The sequence below is a fragment of the Ranitomeya variabilis genome, chromosome 5 (genome assembly GCF_051348905.1).
Source record: "Ranitomeya variabilis isolate aRanVar5 chromosome 5, aRanVar5.hap1, whole genome shotgun sequence".
Classification (NCBI taxonomy): Eukaryota; Metazoa; Chordata; class Amphibia; order Anura; family Dendrobatidae; genus Ranitomeya; species Ranitomeya variabilis.
Window position 1 is genome coordinate 332880078 of NC_135236.1, and position 18765 is coordinate 332898842.

At 44.4% G+C, this 18765-nt stretch overlaps 2 protein-coding genes across 5 annotated transcripts in view; one reads left to right on the plus strand and one right to left on the minus strand.

Annotated features, from left to right (window-relative positions):
• The window catches only part of PMPCB (peptidase, mitochondrial processing subunit beta), a 71269-nt gene extending 59562 nt beyond the window's left edge, over window positions 1-11707 (plus strand). For all 4 annotated transcript variants that reach the window (XM_077264725.1, XM_077264727.1, XM_077264728.1 and 1 more), the window contains exons 10-13: window positions 9421-9506; window positions 9582-9670; window positions 10610-10685; window positions 11345-11707. In XM_077264725.1, the coding sequence (XP_077120840.1) occupies window positions 9421-9506; window positions 9582-9670; window positions 10610-10685; window positions 11345-11409 (316 nt within the window). In that variant the 3' untranslated portion in view covers window positions 11410-11707. The remainder of the gene's footprint in view (window positions 1-9420; window positions 9507-9581; window positions 9671-10609; window positions 10686-11344) is intronic.
• Window positions 11708-12193: 486 nt separating this feature from the next.
• DNAJC2 (DnaJ heat shock protein family (Hsp40) member C2) overlaps window positions 12194-18765 on the minus strand; it is a 126213-nt gene continuing 119641 nt past the window's right edge. Inside the window, exons 16-17 of the mRNA XM_077264724.1 lie at window positions 16027-16184; window positions 12194-12316 (exon numbers count right to left, since the gene is read on the minus strand). Coding sequence (XP_077120839.1) covers window positions 12242-12316; window positions 16027-16184 — 233 coding nt within the window. The 3' untranslated portion in view covers window positions 12194-12241. The remainder of the gene's footprint in view (window positions 12317-16026; window positions 16185-18765) is intronic.

Below are 18765 nucleotides of genomic sequence, written 5' to 3' on the forward strand. Positions count from 1 at the left end.
TCTTCAACATCCCAAGCATATGCTGGAAAAAATTACTATAAATTTTATAATGTCTGGAAATGTATGCTATCTACGTAAAATTGTTATTGCTTTGCAGCATATTTGACCCAATACTATGCAATGGTTGAAATTCACAGCAAAATCTGCTTGACACAATTTCCCTTTTTTGTATCCGTTTATTAACATTATACAGTCATGGCTGAAAGTGTTAGCGCCCTTGAAATTCTTCCAGAAAAATACGTATCTCCCAGATTTGTGCAATTTCCCATGTTTTCTTTTACACAAGTTTATTTCCTTTATGTATTGGAATAACACAAAAAAAGAGGCAAAAAGGCAAATTTTTGGTACGTTTCAAGAAAAGTGGGTAAACAACTTTGTTTCAAACATGTGATGCACATTTAAACTCACCTGTGCCAAGGTGGGCAATTTGAATATCACACCTAAAAGAAGTTGACTTAATCTTTGCATCGTGTGTCTGGTTGTGCCACACTAAACATGGAGAACAGAAATAGATGAGAACTGTCTGAGGACATGAGAACCAAAATTGTTGAAAAATATTAACAATCTCAAGGTTAGAAAGTCCACCTCCAGAGTTCTTAATGTTGCTTTGTTTACGGTGTGCAACATAATAAAAAAAGTTTACAACCCATGGGAATGTAGCCAATCTCACTGTACATAGACGGCAGAGAGAAATTAATGAAAGGTTGCAACACTGGATAGCCCTAATCAAGTTCCAAAGAAATTCAAGCTGTTCTGCAAGTTCACGGTGCAGCAGTGTCATATCCAACTATCCGTCAACATTTGAATGAAATGAAATGCTTTGACAGGAAACACAGGAAGACCCCACTGCTGACACAGAGACGTAAAAAAGTTAAACTGCAGTTTGCCAAAAATCCTTCTGGAAAAGCATCTTGTTGACAGATGAGACCAAGATAGAGTGGTTTGGTAAAGCACATCATTCTGTTTGCTGAAAACAATAAGGCTTACAAAGAAAAGAACACAGTACCTACAGTCAAATATGGTGGAGGTTCAAAGATGTTTTGGGGTTGTTTTGCTGCCTGCAGCACCAGGTGCCTTGTCTGTGTGCAAGGCATCATGAAATCTGAAGATTACAAAAGAATTTTGGGTCTCCATGTAGTGCCCAGTGTCAGAAAGCTTGGTTTGCATCCTAGGTCATGGGTCTTCCAGCAGGACAATGACCCCAATCATACATCAAGAAGTACCCAGAAATGGATGAAACTAAGGGCGGGAGGTCTCTGTAGTGGCCAGCAATGAGTCAGGACCTAAATATCATTGAACACCTGTGGAGAGATATTACTGTTGGGAGAAGGCATCCTTCAAATATGAGAGTCCTGGAGTAGTTTGCAAAAAAGAGTGGTCCAAAACGCCAGTTGAGAGATGCAAAAAGCTTGTTGATGGTTATAGGAAGCAATTGATTTCAGATATTTATTCCAAAGTTGTGCAACCATATTAAGTTGAAGGAGGCCACAATTTTGTTAGGCCCATTTTGGGGGTGTTGTGTGAAGTTATGTCCAATTTGCCTTTTTTTTGTTCCAATACATGAAAAGGAAATAAACATGTATAATAGCAATTTTCTGGGAGAAATACTATATGGAACAATTTCATGGGTGCCAACACTATTAGCCATGACGGTATACCGTGAAAAATGATATATAATTCTAAACACCCTTGTTAAAATGCCACGTTTTTGTTATGTAAAAAAATTCATACTAAGATAATTTTTGAGCAGGTGTTCATAAACATGGCACATGTATAATTGTCAACATTTGCCTACTGTTCCTTGTAGTAGTGCTCAAAATGTGTCCCACTGTGAGATCATCTCCTGTGTACAGCTCTCTTCAGGTCACCACAGATTTATAATTGGATTCAGGTCTGGGCTCTGGTTGAGCCACTCCAAACCTCTGATCTCTTCGGGCAAAGCCATTCTTTTGTTTATTTGAAGAATTACTTACTGTTGTTGCCATGCTGAAGGGTGAAATTCCAGTTCTGCTTCAGCTTTTTATGAAAGACCTGAAGGTTTTGTTTCAAAATTAATATTTTGAACTGTTTAGAATTTTCTCCACCTTGACTGCAGCCCCAGTTCCATCTGCCGAAAAACAGCCCCAAAGCATAATGCTGCCTCTACCATGTTTCACTGTGGTTATAGTGTTCTATTGCTGATGCACATTATTGTTTAGCATAAAAACGTTAAAATTGAATTTGCATTAAAACAAGGAACAAAAACCCAAACGATGCAAAAATATTCTCTCAGGGGATAGATAAATATTTTAATGCAAAAAAACAAAAACCTATTCTATCCTATAGTATTATAATATTGTGATACAACTGTATAACCAGAGGTTGGCACCCTAAGAAGTGATAAGTGGTGTCCTACGCAAAGTTGGCTGTCCCTAGATAACCTTGTTTTATCCTATGCTATTCATGATCTTGTGTGACCTCTATTGATGTCACATAAAATAAGTGTGAAAGGGAACCTGTCACCAGAAATAATGCTGTTATCCTGCAGATATGTGGTTAATCTGCAGGTTAAGGCCGGTTTCACGTTAGCGTTTTGAACAGCTGTGGACTTCCTCCCTGAAGCCCCGCCCTCGGCCGCACCTTCGCCGCTAGCTCCACCTACTTCTGCATGCGGCCTGCGTACCTATCTTTAACATTAGGTACGCAGGTCGTGCGGCTGTATGCGGATGCTTCCGCATGCGTCGTTTTGACGATGCGGTGACCAGCGTAGGACGCAGCTGGTTGCAATTTCTTTTTTTCTCCGCATCGTCAAAACGACGCATGCGGAAGCATCCGCATACAGCTGCACGACCTGCGTACCTAATGTTAAATATAGGTACGCAGGCTGCATGCAGAAGTAGGCGGAGCTAGAGGTGGAGGTGCGGCCGAGGGCGGGGCTTCACAGAGGAAGTCCGCAGCCCTCTGCAGCTCCTCAAAACGCTAGTGTGAAAGTAGCCTAACAGCGTTATGATGCTGCACAGCGCTTGCACGTAGTCGAATACATCGAGTAGAAAATGATATGGTTATTCTCCCTGCTAGCATTCGGTATACATAGTCATGGGGGTGGGGCTGGTTCAGTCATCGCTGAGTATACAAAGCGGCTGCTGTAACCATGCTCCAGGCACTAACTGACAGCTGGCCCCAATGTAGCGCCAGTGTCAGTAAGGGCTGGGGGCGTGGTTACAGTGGCCGCTTTTTATACTCAGAGCGGTGACTGAGTACCGAATGCTGGCGAGGAGAATAATCAGATCATTTTCTTTATCGCTTCATTGGGGGACACAGGTAACCTTGGATGTATGGTGCTGTCGCTAGGAGGCTGACACTAGGCAAAAAAGGAAAATAGATCCTCCTCAGCAGTATACACCCACCGACAGTACCTCAGTTTAAGCTTAGTGTCTGTAGGAGGCGGACCTGGATCTGTTCCCAGATCCGCATTTTCCTTTTCAGGTTCCCTATTTGTTCTTATCAATCTTTTTCCCCTTGTTTTTTCAGGTTCCTTTCTCTTAGGGTAACAGGGTATAATTTCTCACCCTGTTCTCCCTTACTTATGCGACCAAGAGAGCAGTGTGGTGTCACCCACATCGCCCACTCTTGGGCCCGTATGGCAGGACCTTATACCTGGTCACCTTTAGGGGTGATTCCAGGTGGCCGGTCCTTTGCCTTTTCCCTACCCCTCTCCTCGGAGGGTGCTGGAAGACTGTGGTCACCAGCAGTGGCCTTCCCCCTTCTTTTAAGGGGTTGACCCTACCTTCTGCACCTTCTGGAGACTATGCGGGAAAGGCGTCATCCCTGGGAACACTGTCCCTTCATCGCAACGGTACAGCGTGGTGGTAGTGGTAGGGAACAGCTGGCACAGCCACTGCCATTTTTCCCATGGCCGGGCTCTGTACTTGCGGACACTCCCCTTCCCAGTTTCCTTTGGCCAGTCACCGTCGTGCTTTTAAATCTCGCGCTCTTTTTATCCAATAGGAGGAGTCTTCCTTCTCTTCTTCTTAGTCTGCTCACGCCACCAGCAGCGTGCGCTTTTTCCGCTCCTATCACGGAGCTTCTCCTTCCTGACTGTTCACGCCCCTGGCGTGTCAGCCAATCTGTGGGGGATTTTTGTTTTCACCGGCTGGCAGATTTTCCTGGCTGTTCACGCCCCCGGTGTGTCAGCCAATCGGATGCTAGCTTTCTCTTTTGCCAGCTGGCAGATTACAGCGGTGTGGTGACACAGCCGAGGCTGTATCAGCTTCTTCATATCGCCATATCCTGCGCTCTCTGCAGACCTGTGGATGCTCTGCACACAGGGGGACACAACTTCCACAGTTCTGCTGCTGGTCATCGCTAGCATCGGGTAGGCTCTGCTCTTATTGTCTTGGCTCCTCCACAGCAGTATCCCAGGGCTCAACTTATGCCCAACCCTAGAAAGGCTTCTTCTTGCCCCTCTAAGCCCACTGTGATTCACTATGTCTGTGCCCTCTGCAAAAGAAAGTGGTCTTCAGGCCAGCCTTCCCCTTCCACCATGTCTGCCCCACAGGAGCCCCTTAACGCCCGGGATAAGAGCACTCCCCTCCCTCCGGAGTGGGCTGTTGCCATGTCACAGTCTATCTCCGACCTGATAGAAGTATCACAGTCCCTGGTCCAAGTCTTGGAGCGACTTCCACATTTGTCTACCGCCACCAGTTCTCCGAACGCCTCTCACGGTGATTCGCATACATATGACCGCAACCTTCGCAGGGACAAATTGGGTACAAAGCAAAGGAAGCGGGCTCTTTTCAGTTCTTTCTCCAGTTCTCTGGGTCCCTCTGCATCCTCCTTGATGCATTCCTCACTCCATGCCCTCTCCTCAGAGGCGGCTTTTGGGTCGGATATGGATTCCCAGTCTGAGTCCGAAACGGACCACACCTCAGAAATGCAAGATATGGTCAATAGCCTTATCTCGGCAATTACCCAAACTCTGAACCTAAAGGAGGACGAGGCACCTGCTCAGGAGCACTCCATTTCCTTCAAAAGGGTAAGATGTCCCTCCCGGATTTTCCCTAATCACAGTGTATTTACATTTTACATGTAAATACTGGGAACACCCTGAGAAGCGCTTCCCAGTAAGGAAGCAACTTGATATTCTCTATCCCTTTAGCCTAGACCTCATTGGTATAGATGGGGCAGAGTCCCCAATGTGGATCCTCCAGTTTCTTGCATGTCTTCCAATACAGTCTTGTCTCTACCGGATGGTGCATCCCTAATGATTCTACAGATAGAAAGATGGAATCCTTGGATAATTCAGCCTTTGAAGCAGCTGGCGCTTCCCTCTGTCCCATTTTCACCTCCATCTGGGTGGAAAAGTCCATGTGTAAGAATGCTTCATCAAGGTATTCTAGCACCAGCTCCTCCGGATGAGATGGCAAATATCTTTTTAACCACTTCCTTGGATGGTTGTTTCCGCCAGGGATAACAGCAACATCGTTGCTATATGCCGCATTCTCTGGTTGAAAGCGTGGAATGCAGATGCACTGTCAAAAAAGTCCCTCACTGGCATTGCCTTCCAAGGCTCTAGACTTTTCGGGTCCAAACTGATTTAAATAATTTTCGATACTACAGGTGGAAAAAGCACCTCACTTCCCCAGTCCAAGCCTAAACGTCTTTTTAATAATAATAAAAAAGTTGCTTCATTTTCGATCCTTTCGGCCCTTCTCTGCTTCACTGCCTTCCACCCAGCAGGACGGCTCTTCTGCCCAAGGGGAAAGGAAGAAGCCATCTTTCAAACCAGCCCCTCACTGGCAACCAAAGGGTCACTCTTCCAAGTCTTCACTCTTCCAAGTCTTCAGGGTCCCGCGCCAATAGGTTCTCCTCGGTGTGGTCGATGATGTCTGGGTCAGAGAGATAGTCACGTCCGGTTACAAAATCGACCCCCCCAAGGAAGACGTTTTTGTCCCATCTCAGGCCCCAGGGTTTCTTCAGGCTGTCTCTTCCCTACTACGCACAAGCGTAATCATACCCGTTCCCCGGTACGAACGTTTTTCAAGGTTCTGCTCCAATCTTTTCGTAATCCCGAAAAAAGATGGATCGCTCCTTCCCAATCTCGTGTCTTCTTTCCAGAGAAGTTTTTACCCTCTGCCAGAGGCTCTGCACTCTTAAAGCATCCAGCTTCTCTCCCCCTATGGTCCTGCATGAAGGTTTTGGGGAAGATGATTGCCGCCATGGAAGCCGTGCCTTTTGCACAGTTCCATACCTGTCCTCTTCAGCTGGCCCTCTTGTCGGCTTGGGACAAGAGGACAGTCCCATGCTTCTGCCTCTCAAGGTGAGGCAGTCGCTACGCGAGAAGTCCTTCCTCTCCGGTGGCAGCTCATCACCACCGATGCCAGTCTCCTTGATTGGGGAGCGGTCTTTTTCATCACACAGTGCAGGGTCGCTGTAAAGCCCCAGAAGCCACTCTCCTCATCAATCTCCTGAAGATCAGGGCAATTTTCTTTGAGGTGCAGCTGGTGAATATGCTCATGGAGGCTCCCTGGAGGCTTCCAAATCGTCCAGCTCTTCTCACAAGGCCCCCTCTTCCACCAGAGTTCACAGTCTCTGAGTTTAACGGCATGGCCGTTGAGGCCGCAGTCCTGAGGGAGGCTGGTTTTCCCATCAGGTCATTCAGACCTTGATTAGGGCGAGCAAACCAGCATCCTCGTGTATCTACCATAGATACTGGAAGGCCTTCTTTCAGTGGAGTGAGGACAACAATTTGGTCCCTATGTCCTTTTCCCTTCCTTCCATCCTTGGTTTTCTACAAGCGGGTCTTGACTCAGGTCTGTTGCTCAGTACTCTTAAGGGACAAGTTTTCCGCTCTGTCAATTCTTTTCCAATGAAATCTGGCATCTCGTTCCCAGGTAAAGACTTTTCTTCAAGGAGTCACCCACCTGGCACCTCCTTTTTGTCCTCCGATATACACATGGGATCTTAACCTTGTTCTTGGCGCACTCCAGTGCGCACCTCTTGAGCCCATTCAGAACACTCCATCTTCTCTCCTGTCATGGAAAGTTGCCTTCTTAGTTGTCATTACGTCCATCAGGAGAGTTTCTGAGTTAGCGGCATTGTCCTTCCGTTCCTGATTCTAAATCAGGACAAGGTAGTTTTCAGACCCGTTCCTTCCTTCTTGCCTAAGGCGGTTTCTGCATTTCACATTAATGAAGAAATTGTCCTTCCCTCTCTGTGTCCCTCTCCCAGTTCATCCCCTGGAGAAGTCCCTCCACAGGTTAGATCTGGTTAGAGCTACCAGGGTCTACCTTTCTAGGACTGCTCCCTTTCACCACTCTGATGCCCTATTTGTCATCTCTGATGGTCGGCGTAAGGGACTCGCAGCTTCCAAGTCCAGTATTGGCCATTGGATTCGTTCAGCAATATTGTAGGCATATTGCGTTCAGGACAAACAGCCTCCTCCGGGGTTAAAGGCTCACTCCACCCGGGCAGTAGGAGCTTCCTGGGCAGTTTGTCACCAGGCCTCAGCTTTACAGATTTGTAATGGTCTTCTTTGCACACCTTCGAGGTTTTACAGGGTTCATACAGAACATCTCGTTTGATGCCAGCCTGGGAAGGAAGGTGCTGCAGGCGGTGGCTACACACCGGCCGACCTAAGTCTTTTTTTCTGTTCCCACCCTTGGGATGTCTCATGGTTACCTGTGTCCCCCAATGAAACAAAGAAAGAGGGATTTTTGGTATTCACTGTAAAATCTCTTTCTTGGAGCCTTCATTGGGGGACACAGCACCCTCCCCAATTGTTGGTACCTCTATTGGGCCTATGTGCCTTTTATTGTTGGGTTGGTACTATGTTGAGTTTTGGTTGCTTCACCTACTGCTTTAACACGAAGGGCTCATACTCGCTTGATAGAAACTCGGATGAGTCTCGCACGGCAATACCCGGGCACTGCACCCAACACTCAGGAGTGTAGCATGCGGCCGCATGTATTCCTATGCGGCCGCACGCTCCGATCTGAGTGCTGGCAGCAGCGCCTGGTATTAACATGCGAGACTCATCCAAGTTTCTCGCAAGTGAGTATGAGCCCTAACTGAGGTACTTTGTGTCTGTCGGTGGGTGTATACTGCTGAGGAGGAGCTATTTTCCTTTTTTGCCTAGTGTCAGCCTCCTAGCGACAGCAGCATACACCCATGGTTACCTGTGTCCCCCAATGAAGGCTCTAAGAAAGATTTTACGGTGAGTACCAAAAATCTATCTGATTTGACTGCGTGCAGGCGCCGGACAGCATTATGATGCTATTAACCTGCAGATAAGGGGTTAATGTGCAGGTTAACATCGTTATTTCTGGTGACAAGTTCCCAGGGTAGATACACAAGTGCTTACTACTATGAATTACCATTCACGTGTGCCTGCTACTAAAGAGAATGAATATAACAGCAGGCACACGTGATCATCCGGAAGCTGCAGGAGCCGGTGGCTAACACTATGCCCGCTATTAAAGATCAATGAATGTTCATTCCCTTAAGTAGTGGACACAAGTTAAAGCCCGGCAGCTGCAGGAATCCAGCAGCTGCAGCTAATCGTGTGTCCGCTATTGAAGAGAAATTAACATTCACTGCTTTCCACTCCCATGGGCGTCGAGTGTAGTGAATATTAATTTCTCTTTAGCAGCAGGCACAGGAGTTAGCCGCAGCAGCCGACTTCAGTCTCCTGTGACCCGCTGCCCCTCCCCCTCCACAGCAGGTACATCTGGACAATAAGATGCACCTCCACATTTTTGGAGGAACAAAGTGCATCTTATAGTCCAAAAAATAAGGTACTTTTGGCAGACTACAGGTTTTGGCAAAACCTAGCCAGTCTTGGATGTTTCAGTTGTAAGAAAAGGCTTACGTCTTGCCACCTTACCTCAAAATCTAGACAGATGATGAATATGGGAGATTGATGTCACGTACAGTACACCACCAGTACGTACCAGACATACCTGTAGCTCTTGTAATGTTGCTGTATGCCTTTTTTTTTTGCTGTGCTCCAGCCCAATTGTCTTTGTCCTTTCAATTTTTGAGGGATGTGCACTTCTAGGTAATTTCACTGTTGTGCCAAATTTAACCCTGTTTGTTAGGCAATCCCTGCATGTGTTGCGGCTGTCGAACAGCTGCGAGACGTGCAGGCGCTGAGATTTAAACATACTATTGAGCACGCCGATGACACTAACACCTTATCAGTGCATGTTCGCTCATCGCTATTTCCCACCTCAAATTATTTGTTTCTCAGTGGAATTTTACAAATTATGTAACATTTCTGAAATCATTATTTTTTTTCCTTCACATGATAAACCTGGCATTTTAACAGAGGTGTGTAGACTTTTTATATCCACTGTATTTATGCACTTTCATTGCCTTTACCAGCAACATAACTATAATGTAAATGAAAGTGTGTGAGCATTCTTTGTGTTACTCTACTAGGATAAGACTCTGCACAAGTGTTACAGAAAGTGAAGTTGCAAGAGCGAAAAATCTGCTGAAAACAAACATGTTGCTTCAGTTGGATGGTAAGAACATCAGTGTCATTGTAATGTATTCTATACGCCTTAGAATTTTAATCATGTCACTTGCTGTTTGTGAAGGTTCAACACCTATTTGTGAAGACATAGGCCGGCAAATGTTGTGTTATAACAGAAGAATACCTTTACCTGAACTGGAGGCAAGAATTGATGTAAGTTTTACATGTATTTTAGCTTATAGCCTTTCTGAACCAGTACTTCTGAATTTGTATTTAAGTAATTTTAAGTTACAAGCTTAAAATACAAAGGTTTTTTTTCTATGCAGAAAACTTCATGGATCCCAGTAATTTTGACGATTTAGATTTAAAATTGGACAACTTCGGTTGAAAAGTATGGCATTACTATGAAGTAATAGTTTTGTGGCCATTTTATGTGCTTTATTAAAGCGAATCTGTCACCACCTTTCAGGCCTGATATACAGCATTCTATAATGATGTATGTCCCCAATCCGACCTGTAAGAAAAGAAAAATAACTTTTACTATACTCACCTGTGGAGTGGTCCGGACCAAGGGGTGTCTATTTTCATTTGCTCGCTGTTCTCTACTTGCTTCGTGTGGATGACGCAAGAAGGAGGGAGGTGCTGCACCAAGAACACTGACACCCCTCAGACAGGACCCACCCCGCAGGCGAATATAATAAGTTTTTTCTTCCTACGGGTTGGGGACAGATATACAGCATTATAGAAGGTGGTGGCCATATCTTCCATCAGCCAAACCTGGTGACAGGTTCCCTTTAAATGACGACTTGTGCCACAACATCCATGTCATAGGCTGGTATGGATGGGGTCAAGGACTTTTTCTTCTTAGTGATAAATAAGGGAGCAGAGGACCCTCCTTCTTCAATAGTTAAGTTACAGGAAATATAGTACTGTCGATATATACACCATGAATCAGAATACCAGTTCAAATTTTATGCGGCCCTTGAGAGTGGTACAATTAAAAAAAAAAAAAATTGGCACTAAGGCAAAGTGTGCACCTCTGTGCTCTAAAATGTTAACTTAAAATAATGTCTCTTCCTGAGAATTTGTGTTAATGAACAGTTCCTTATAGAATGCAAGACACATGCACAACAATCTTCTTCATTCTTTTAGTTAATTGATGCCCAGACCATACGAGACGTGTGCACCAAATATATTTATGACAAGAGTCCAGCAATAGCAGCAGTTGGTAAGTATCATATCAATACATTTAGCAAAAGGTTCTAATGATACAGGGGATGGATAATATATAGTGATGAGCAAGTGTACTTGTTGCTCGGGTGCTCTCCGAGTATTTGTAAGTGCTCGGAGATTTAGTTTTCATTGCCTCAGCTGCATGATTTACAGCTGCTAGACAGCTTAAATACTTGTGGGGATTCCCTAGTAACCAGGCAACCCCCCCCATGTACTCAGGCTGGCTAGCAACCATAAATCATGCAGCCGCGTCAACAAAAACTAAATCTCCGAACACTTACAAATACTCGTAGACCACCCGAGCAATGAGGACACTCGCTCATCACTAATAATATACTTTTAGTAACACCCAGCTACTTTTCTAATATTGTATTTTACTACACCACATCAATAAACCCAGGATGATGGCCTTATGAGCTGTAATGCAGAAGGACAGATTTACTCTAAAGCCATCATTGGTATTAAAGGGATGTTTCAACATTGCCACCGGATAGGTTATAAACGTTTGACTGCTAGAACTTCCTCCAATGAGGCACTGAATGGAGTAACAGCGCAGCATTTTATGGTTGTAGCACTTATGAACCAGAGGCCAAAGCTAGCAAATACTTTGATACCCATGCTCTTCATCTAAATCAAATTGTTTTGCTTTATCAGGGCCCATTGGACAGCTTCCTGAATATGACCGGATTCGCAGTGGCATGTACTGGCTTAGACAGTAATCAAAGTTATTCAAGTACCATATTTATGTTTGTTTCAGGAAGTATTCTGTAACGTGGCTGGTTCTTGTTGCGGTTGAATCCCAGGTATGCTGAAATGTTGATCAGCATTGATTACTGCAATTTAAAGGACTGATTATGGAGCCTCACCGCAAAAGTTTACTAGAAGGTCGTTAATATTCAGTGTCATTTTAGCTGCAATCCTTTGCAAACCCCAGCAATATGTAAACTCAGTTTAACATTTTTTTAATGAGCCTTGTATGTCTCAATTGTTTTCTTTAGTAAAATATTTAAGAATGTGTCCATGAGTTCTCTGACTACCGTTGAGGGGGCTTTTGTTTGAATGCTCGAAAAACGGGATGTGCCACTACTTGAGCCATAAACTTTAAAGAGGTTGTCCAGTATTTTTACATGGATGACCTATCCTTAAATGGAATCTTTCAGCCTCCTAGGATGTATATAACCTATTAATATGGGCATACAGGTAATAGAAATGTTCCACTAGTCCTACCTGTATGCCTCATATTAGTGGTCTTGCTTGTTGAGAAATATTATATTCTGTCTGTATGCTTATGATTGCTTCAAGGTTCCAGGGTGTGCGGTGCCTTGAAGAAATCTCTGCCTGCAGTCTTCATTATAATACTACCCCCCTCCCATGTATGTCAGTTATGGCCCCGGAATCCTAGTAGTCCTAAGTAGTGGACAACCTCTTTGAATAAACAATCCAAAATATTCAACTTTGGTCTAAATACTGTATACAAAAAATAAATAACTTCTAACCAACTACTTGTACAGCATTTGCTTATTTTATTATAAAACACACAAACAGACAGACTTATTTTTTTGTCTTTGTTGCATTAAAGACTTGTTCTTGAGCAGCTTTCTTGGCCTTTACCATCTCTACCAGCTCCTATGAAAATCAAAACCATGAAATTAGTTTATTAACCACAACATGCTTTATCACAAATTTTCCACTTAATATGCGAGAGGGTATATGACAGGGCTGTGCAGTCGGAAAAAAATGGACTGACTCAGACTCCTTGAATATATCACAAATTGGGTACAGTATGTGCTGTAAATGTTTTCATAATTGGTGAAAGTTATGAAATGTCCTATAAATGTCTGTTCTGTTCCTGATCTAAGGATCTCGGCTTTTAGCTGAGATGAATCTGTGCTGCACTTTATGTACATGCTCAGTAGTGACCAGGGCTGTGGGGTTGGAGGTTTGGCTTACCGACACCACAGCCCTGATTACAACAGACATTTCATCATAATGTCTAGGGGGAAAGACAAGTAATGGAAAACTGACTGAACAAAGAACTAGTCTGAACTGGTGCATACCCAAAAACAACTTAGGCTAGGTTCACATTTGCGGTCGGGAGGGCTGCGGATGGCAGCGTACTTCCTCCCTTCTTCCTCCTTGAAGCCCTGCCTACTTCTCCATGCGTCCTGCATACCATCTTTAACAATTGGTACGCAGGGACGTGCGTTGGATGCGTCTGCATGCAGCGATTTGACGTGTGCCGCGACTGCACGGAAATGCAAAATTTTGCTTTTCCGTGCAGTTGCCGCACACATCAAATGGACGCATCCGCATGCAACGTACATCCCTGCGTACCCAATGTTAAAGATAGGTACGCAGGGCAACACAGGACGCATGGAGAAGTAGGCGGGATTTTCAGGGAGGAAATACGCTGCCATCTGCAGCCACCACGACCGCAAAAGTGAAACTAGCCTTACATAGCAAATAGAGAAATGGCTGCACTCAATTGTACTAAAGCAAGTGAATGTGTGATACATGAAATGTCGAATAGGCTTGTGAAATCTATGAAAAAACACATGAGATGCTTAGCACAAAATTTGGCCCAAAAATGTGAGCACATCCACCAATGTCAAGGTAATGTCATGGATCGGATGGGTACCTGACCTAACTGCCTAGTGTGAACACTTACCTCTGGCTAATGTCTTGTTAAAGCCTGTATTTATAGGAAGGTCGGAACCAAATGTGTTTGGATGTAAATAAAATCACAGCATGGTGAAGGGCGGAGTGTCCAAGTCAGAAAAAATAGTAAATAACAAGTAATGGTAAACTGACTGAACAGAGAACTAGTCCGAACTGGTGCATAACCAAAAAACAATTAAAGAGAACCTGTCACCCCCAAAATCGACGATGAGCTAAGCCCCCGATGTATCCTGAAAGATGAGAAAAAGAGGTTATATTATACTCACCCAGGGGCAGTCCCGCTGCGGTCCGGTCCGATGGGCGTCGCGGTCTGGTCCGGGGCCTCCCATTTTCTAACGATGACGTCCTCTTCTTGTCTTCACGCTGCGGCTCCGGCGCAGGCGTACTTTGTCTGCCCTGTTGTGGGCAGAACAAAGTACTGCAGTGCGCAGGCGCCGGGAAAGGTCAGAGAGACCCAGCGCCTGCGCACTGCAGTACTTAGCTCTGCCCTCAACAGGGCAGACAAGGTACGCCTGCGCCGGAGCCACAGCGTTAAGACAAGAAGAGGACTTCATCGTAAGAAGATGGGAGGCCCCGGACCGCGACGACTATCGCAGCGGGACAGCCCCTAGGTGAGTATAATATAACCTCTTTTTCTTATCTTTCAGGATACATTGGGGCTTATCTACAGCATTATAGAATGCTGTAGATAAGCCCCTGATGCTGGTGGACTTAGCTCATCGTCGATTTTGGTGGCGACACGTTCCCTTTAACATAGCAAATAGATAAATGGCTGCACTCAATTGTACTAAAGCAAGTGAATGTGTAATACATGAAATGTGAATAGCATAATGGCTTGTGAAATCTATGAAAAAACACAAGAGATGCTTAGCTCAAAATTTGGCCAAAAAATGTGAGCCCATCCACCAATGTCAAGGTAATCTCATGGATCGGATGTTATTTCATAGATTTCACAAGCCATTATGCTATTCACCAGGGCCGGACTGGGACTAAAATTCAGCTCTGGCATTTGAAGTTACACAGGCCCACTTGTCACATGGTGACTGTATAATATCTTTATACACTTGTAGGCAGGGCCGGTTTTAGGCAAAGTGGGGCCCTAGGCAAAGTTTAAAATGGGCCCCAAATGCTAACATATTGCACATCACACAAAAGCATTTCGGTTGTATTTACATGCGCTGATCTCAGGCCGCTAAATGAGTTTGATCGACAATACTTAAGTTTTTCAATGCTTGTTTCCCGGCCTCTTTCCACCAGCTGAGAAAGAATGAAGGGGACAGAATGATCACTAATAGATCACTAACAGATCACCATACAGTATCATGTTATCAGCAGCACATCTACAGTTTACACCGGCGATGTGCTGCTGAGAACAATGATTTTTGTTCCAGCAAAAACAATCTGAATATGCAGCATTTTACTTGTTTAGTAAAATACACCCCATAGTCCTCCATATATTATAATGTGCACCATAGTCCTCCATATATTAAAATACACTGCTCAGCCCTCCATATAGCATAATACACTCCTCATAGTACTCCATATAGTATAATGCACTGCCATAGTCATCCATGTAGTACAATTCACTTCCCATAGTATAATGCACCCCATAGTTCTTCATATAGTATAAAGTATTCCCCATAGTCCTCAATACAGTATAATGCAGCCCACATATAGTATACTGCAGCCACCACCCTACAGAATATAATGCAGCCAACCCAGAGTATAAAGCAGCCCCCCTCATAGAGTATGATGCAATCACCCCTCAAAGAATATAAATATAATACAGCACCCCATAGAATAGAATACAGCCTACCTCCCCACAGGATATAATGCAGCCCCAAAGAGTATGATGCAATCACCCCTCAAAGAATATAAATATAATACAGCCCCCGTAGAATATAATGTAGCCCCGAATAGAATAGAAGACAGCCTACCTCCCCACAGAATATAATGCAGCCCCAAAGAGTATGATGCAATCATCCCTCATAAAATCTAATACAGCCCCCCATAGAATATAATATTGCCCACCTACCCATTATATATAAAGTATCCCCCATAGAATATAATGCAGCCCCCCATAGTATATAACACAGCCTCCCCCATAGAATAATATACCCCCCATAGTATACAGCACGGCCTATGTAGCAGTATACAGCACAGCCCAGCCCACATAGTGGTATACAGCACAGCCCGCATCTCTCCTCCCCCTCCCGAGAATGGCCCCACAGTCCTGTAAAAAAAACAACTCCTCACCTCTCCTCATGCCCACGATGCTCCCTGCTCCTGTCTCGGCGGCTGCCGCTGCACTGCCTGGGACACAGTGATTACGCGTGCACCCGCAGTGTCAGGCAGAGCGGGGAATGATGGGCTCCTCCATTATTGCATTCAACTGTACCGGTGTCATACACGCCAGTATAGTTGAATGCGGCTGCGCTGGTGGGCGCACGGTGGCCCACTACTGGCACTGGCCCTTCTGGCATTTGTCAGAACTGCCCGATGGCCAGTCCGGCCCTGCTATTCACATATTATTTATCACACATTCACTTGCTTTAGCACAATTGAGTGCAACCATTTCTCTTATTTGCTAGGGGGGAAAGACAGCAATTTGTGAATGCTGAACAGTACACACATTCATTGTGCAATTGGCATCTCACCTTATATCTTTTCATGCAGTCCTTCTTGGACCTGCCAGGGACAGCATCTGCAATCTTTTCCCACCTTTCAGGAGTATTTACAGGAAATGTTTTTAAAGCTTGCTCAAGAAGTTTTTGTTCTTCAGTGGTCCATGGTGTAGAGGAGTCTGCACCTGGAGCTTTTAATAAAAAGACAATGTTTCATCTTTGATACCAAATAAGGTTAGTTAATTTTTTTTACTTTTTACCTTCCATGTGACTATTCCATTCATCTAAATAGGGCTTGCACCATAAACAACCCATTCACATGTGTGAAACTGGTTGCTAAAACTTCCATGACTTAGAATCTGTCACAAATAAATACAGCCCATAAATAATATGGACAAATTATAGGGAACAGACAGCAACTTTTTATGCTAAAGAATACAAACTGCCCATTTTTAATGAAACAATTTCAGAAATGTTTCACCCAAAATACATGTATTTTGAAGAAAAAAAAGTCCACAAAGCTATCCACATCATTTAAAGGGATATTACAGCCTATAAGATTTCTGAATAATGTACATTAAGATTAGTAAATTATCTGCATTTGGTCTCATCTCCGAACCCTTCATATTGACAAAGATCTGAATCCTGCCCCCATACCCCAGGTAGTACTTCTCTGCTGTATTATAACTTGATTCAAACCCCTGTCATATACATCTATCTTACATGTCAAGATTGGAATTAGACTTCATTAACCTTAAAGGGAACCTGTCACCCCCCCCAGGCGTTTGTAACTAAAAGTCACCTTATGCAGCACAAATGCTGCATTCTGACAAGGTGGCTCTTTTAGTTATTGTTCGTTGCACTGCAGAAATAATCGCTTTTGAATTTGGTCCCTCATACCTGTGAAATCGCAAAGGAGGCAGGTCTTTCCCCCCTCATCCAGACACAACACAGCCATCACTCTGCGAGAAGGGCGCCGCCTCCTCGGCGTTATTCAGTTGTCCAGGCGCCTGCGCGGTCATATTCTGCCTTGGGCATGCGCAGTTCGCGCTGCCCGACAACTAGTGATGTAGTGTAGTAGATGTAGTGTATATGGACTTTTCAAAAGCTTTTGATACGGTGCCACACAAAAGGTTGATACATAAAATGAGAATAATGGGGATAGGGGAAAATATGTGTAAGTGGGTTGAGAGCTGGCTCAGGGATAGGAAACAAAGGGTGGTTATTAATGGAGCACACTCGGACTGGGTCGCAGTTAGCAGTGGGGTACCACAGGGGTCAGTATTGGGCCCTCTTATTTTTAACATTTATTAATTACCTTGTAGGGGGCATTCAAGAGTAGAATTTCAATATTTGCAGATGACACTAAACTCTGCAGGGTAATCAATAAAGAGGAGGACAATTTTATATTACAGGATGATTCATGTAAACTAGAAGCTTGGGCTGATAAATGGCAAATGAGCTTTAATGGGGATAAATGTAAGATCATGCACTTGGGTAGAAGTAATAAGATGTATAAAGGAAGGTGCACAGGCCAGAAGTCACTATGTGGCTGATGTGAGCCGTCAATCAAAGAGTAACACCCACTCCCCTGTAGTCAGAAAACTGGGATGCATTTAAGAGGGGACTGGATGCCTTTCTTGAAAAGTATAATGTTACAGGGTATATACACTAGATTCCTTGATAGGGCGTTGATCCAGGGAATAGTCTAATTGCCGTATGTGGAGTCGGGAAGGAATTTTTTTCCCCAATGTGGAGCTTACTCTTTGCCGCATGTTTTTTTTTTGCCTTCCTCTGGATCAACATGTTAGGGCATGTTAGGTTAGGCTATGGGTTGAACCAGATGGACTTAAAGTCTTCCTTCAACCTTAATAACTATGTATATGTAACTGACATCACTTGATGTCTTGTTTACTGTGCCTGCATGCACGCGCGGCCCGCGATCCCAAGGTTGCACGCAGGCGCAGTAAACAAAACATCAAGTGATGTCAGTTGTCGGGCAGCGCGAACTGCGCATGCCCAAGGCAGAATATGACCACGCAGGCACCTGGACAACTGAATAACGCCGAGGAGGCGGCGCCCTTCTCGCAGAGTGATGGCTGTGTTGTGTCTGGATGAGGGGGGAAAAGACCTGCCTCCCTGGCATTTTCACAGGTATGAGGGACCAAATTCAAAAGTGATTATTTCTGCAGTGCAACGAACAATAACTAAAAGAGCCACCTTGTCAGAATGCAGCATTGGTGCTGCACAAGATGGCTCTTTTACTTACAAACGCCTGGGGGGGGGGTGTGACAGGTTCCATTTAAATGAACATCTATGCTCCCAGAAAGAAACCTCTATAGGTGCAAACTTGCAGAAGGTACTTTTCAATCACATCTCTTCTCAAATTACACATTTTATTAAACACTGAATATCAGTTTAACTTACAAATTAGGTGACAATTTCTTTATGAACATATAGTCTCAACTTCCAATTACAGCCTTAATTTCCATCTTCAGCAGTGCACTGCATCCCAGTTTTCTGACTACAGGGGAGTGGGTGTTACTCTTTGATTGACAGCTCACATCAGCCACATAGTGACTTCTGGCCTGTGCACCTTCCTTTATACAACTTTATCTGCCTCCTCCACATCAGAAGTGATAGGAGGTAAAGTGGGGGCTTTATACAATTTAAAGTAGTGTCTGGAAAGGTGGGAATATGTGCAATTTCATGCAATCTTTAGATCTGGATGTCAATGGGTAGCTGTGTTGGCAGCAGTTGCAGCCATATGTG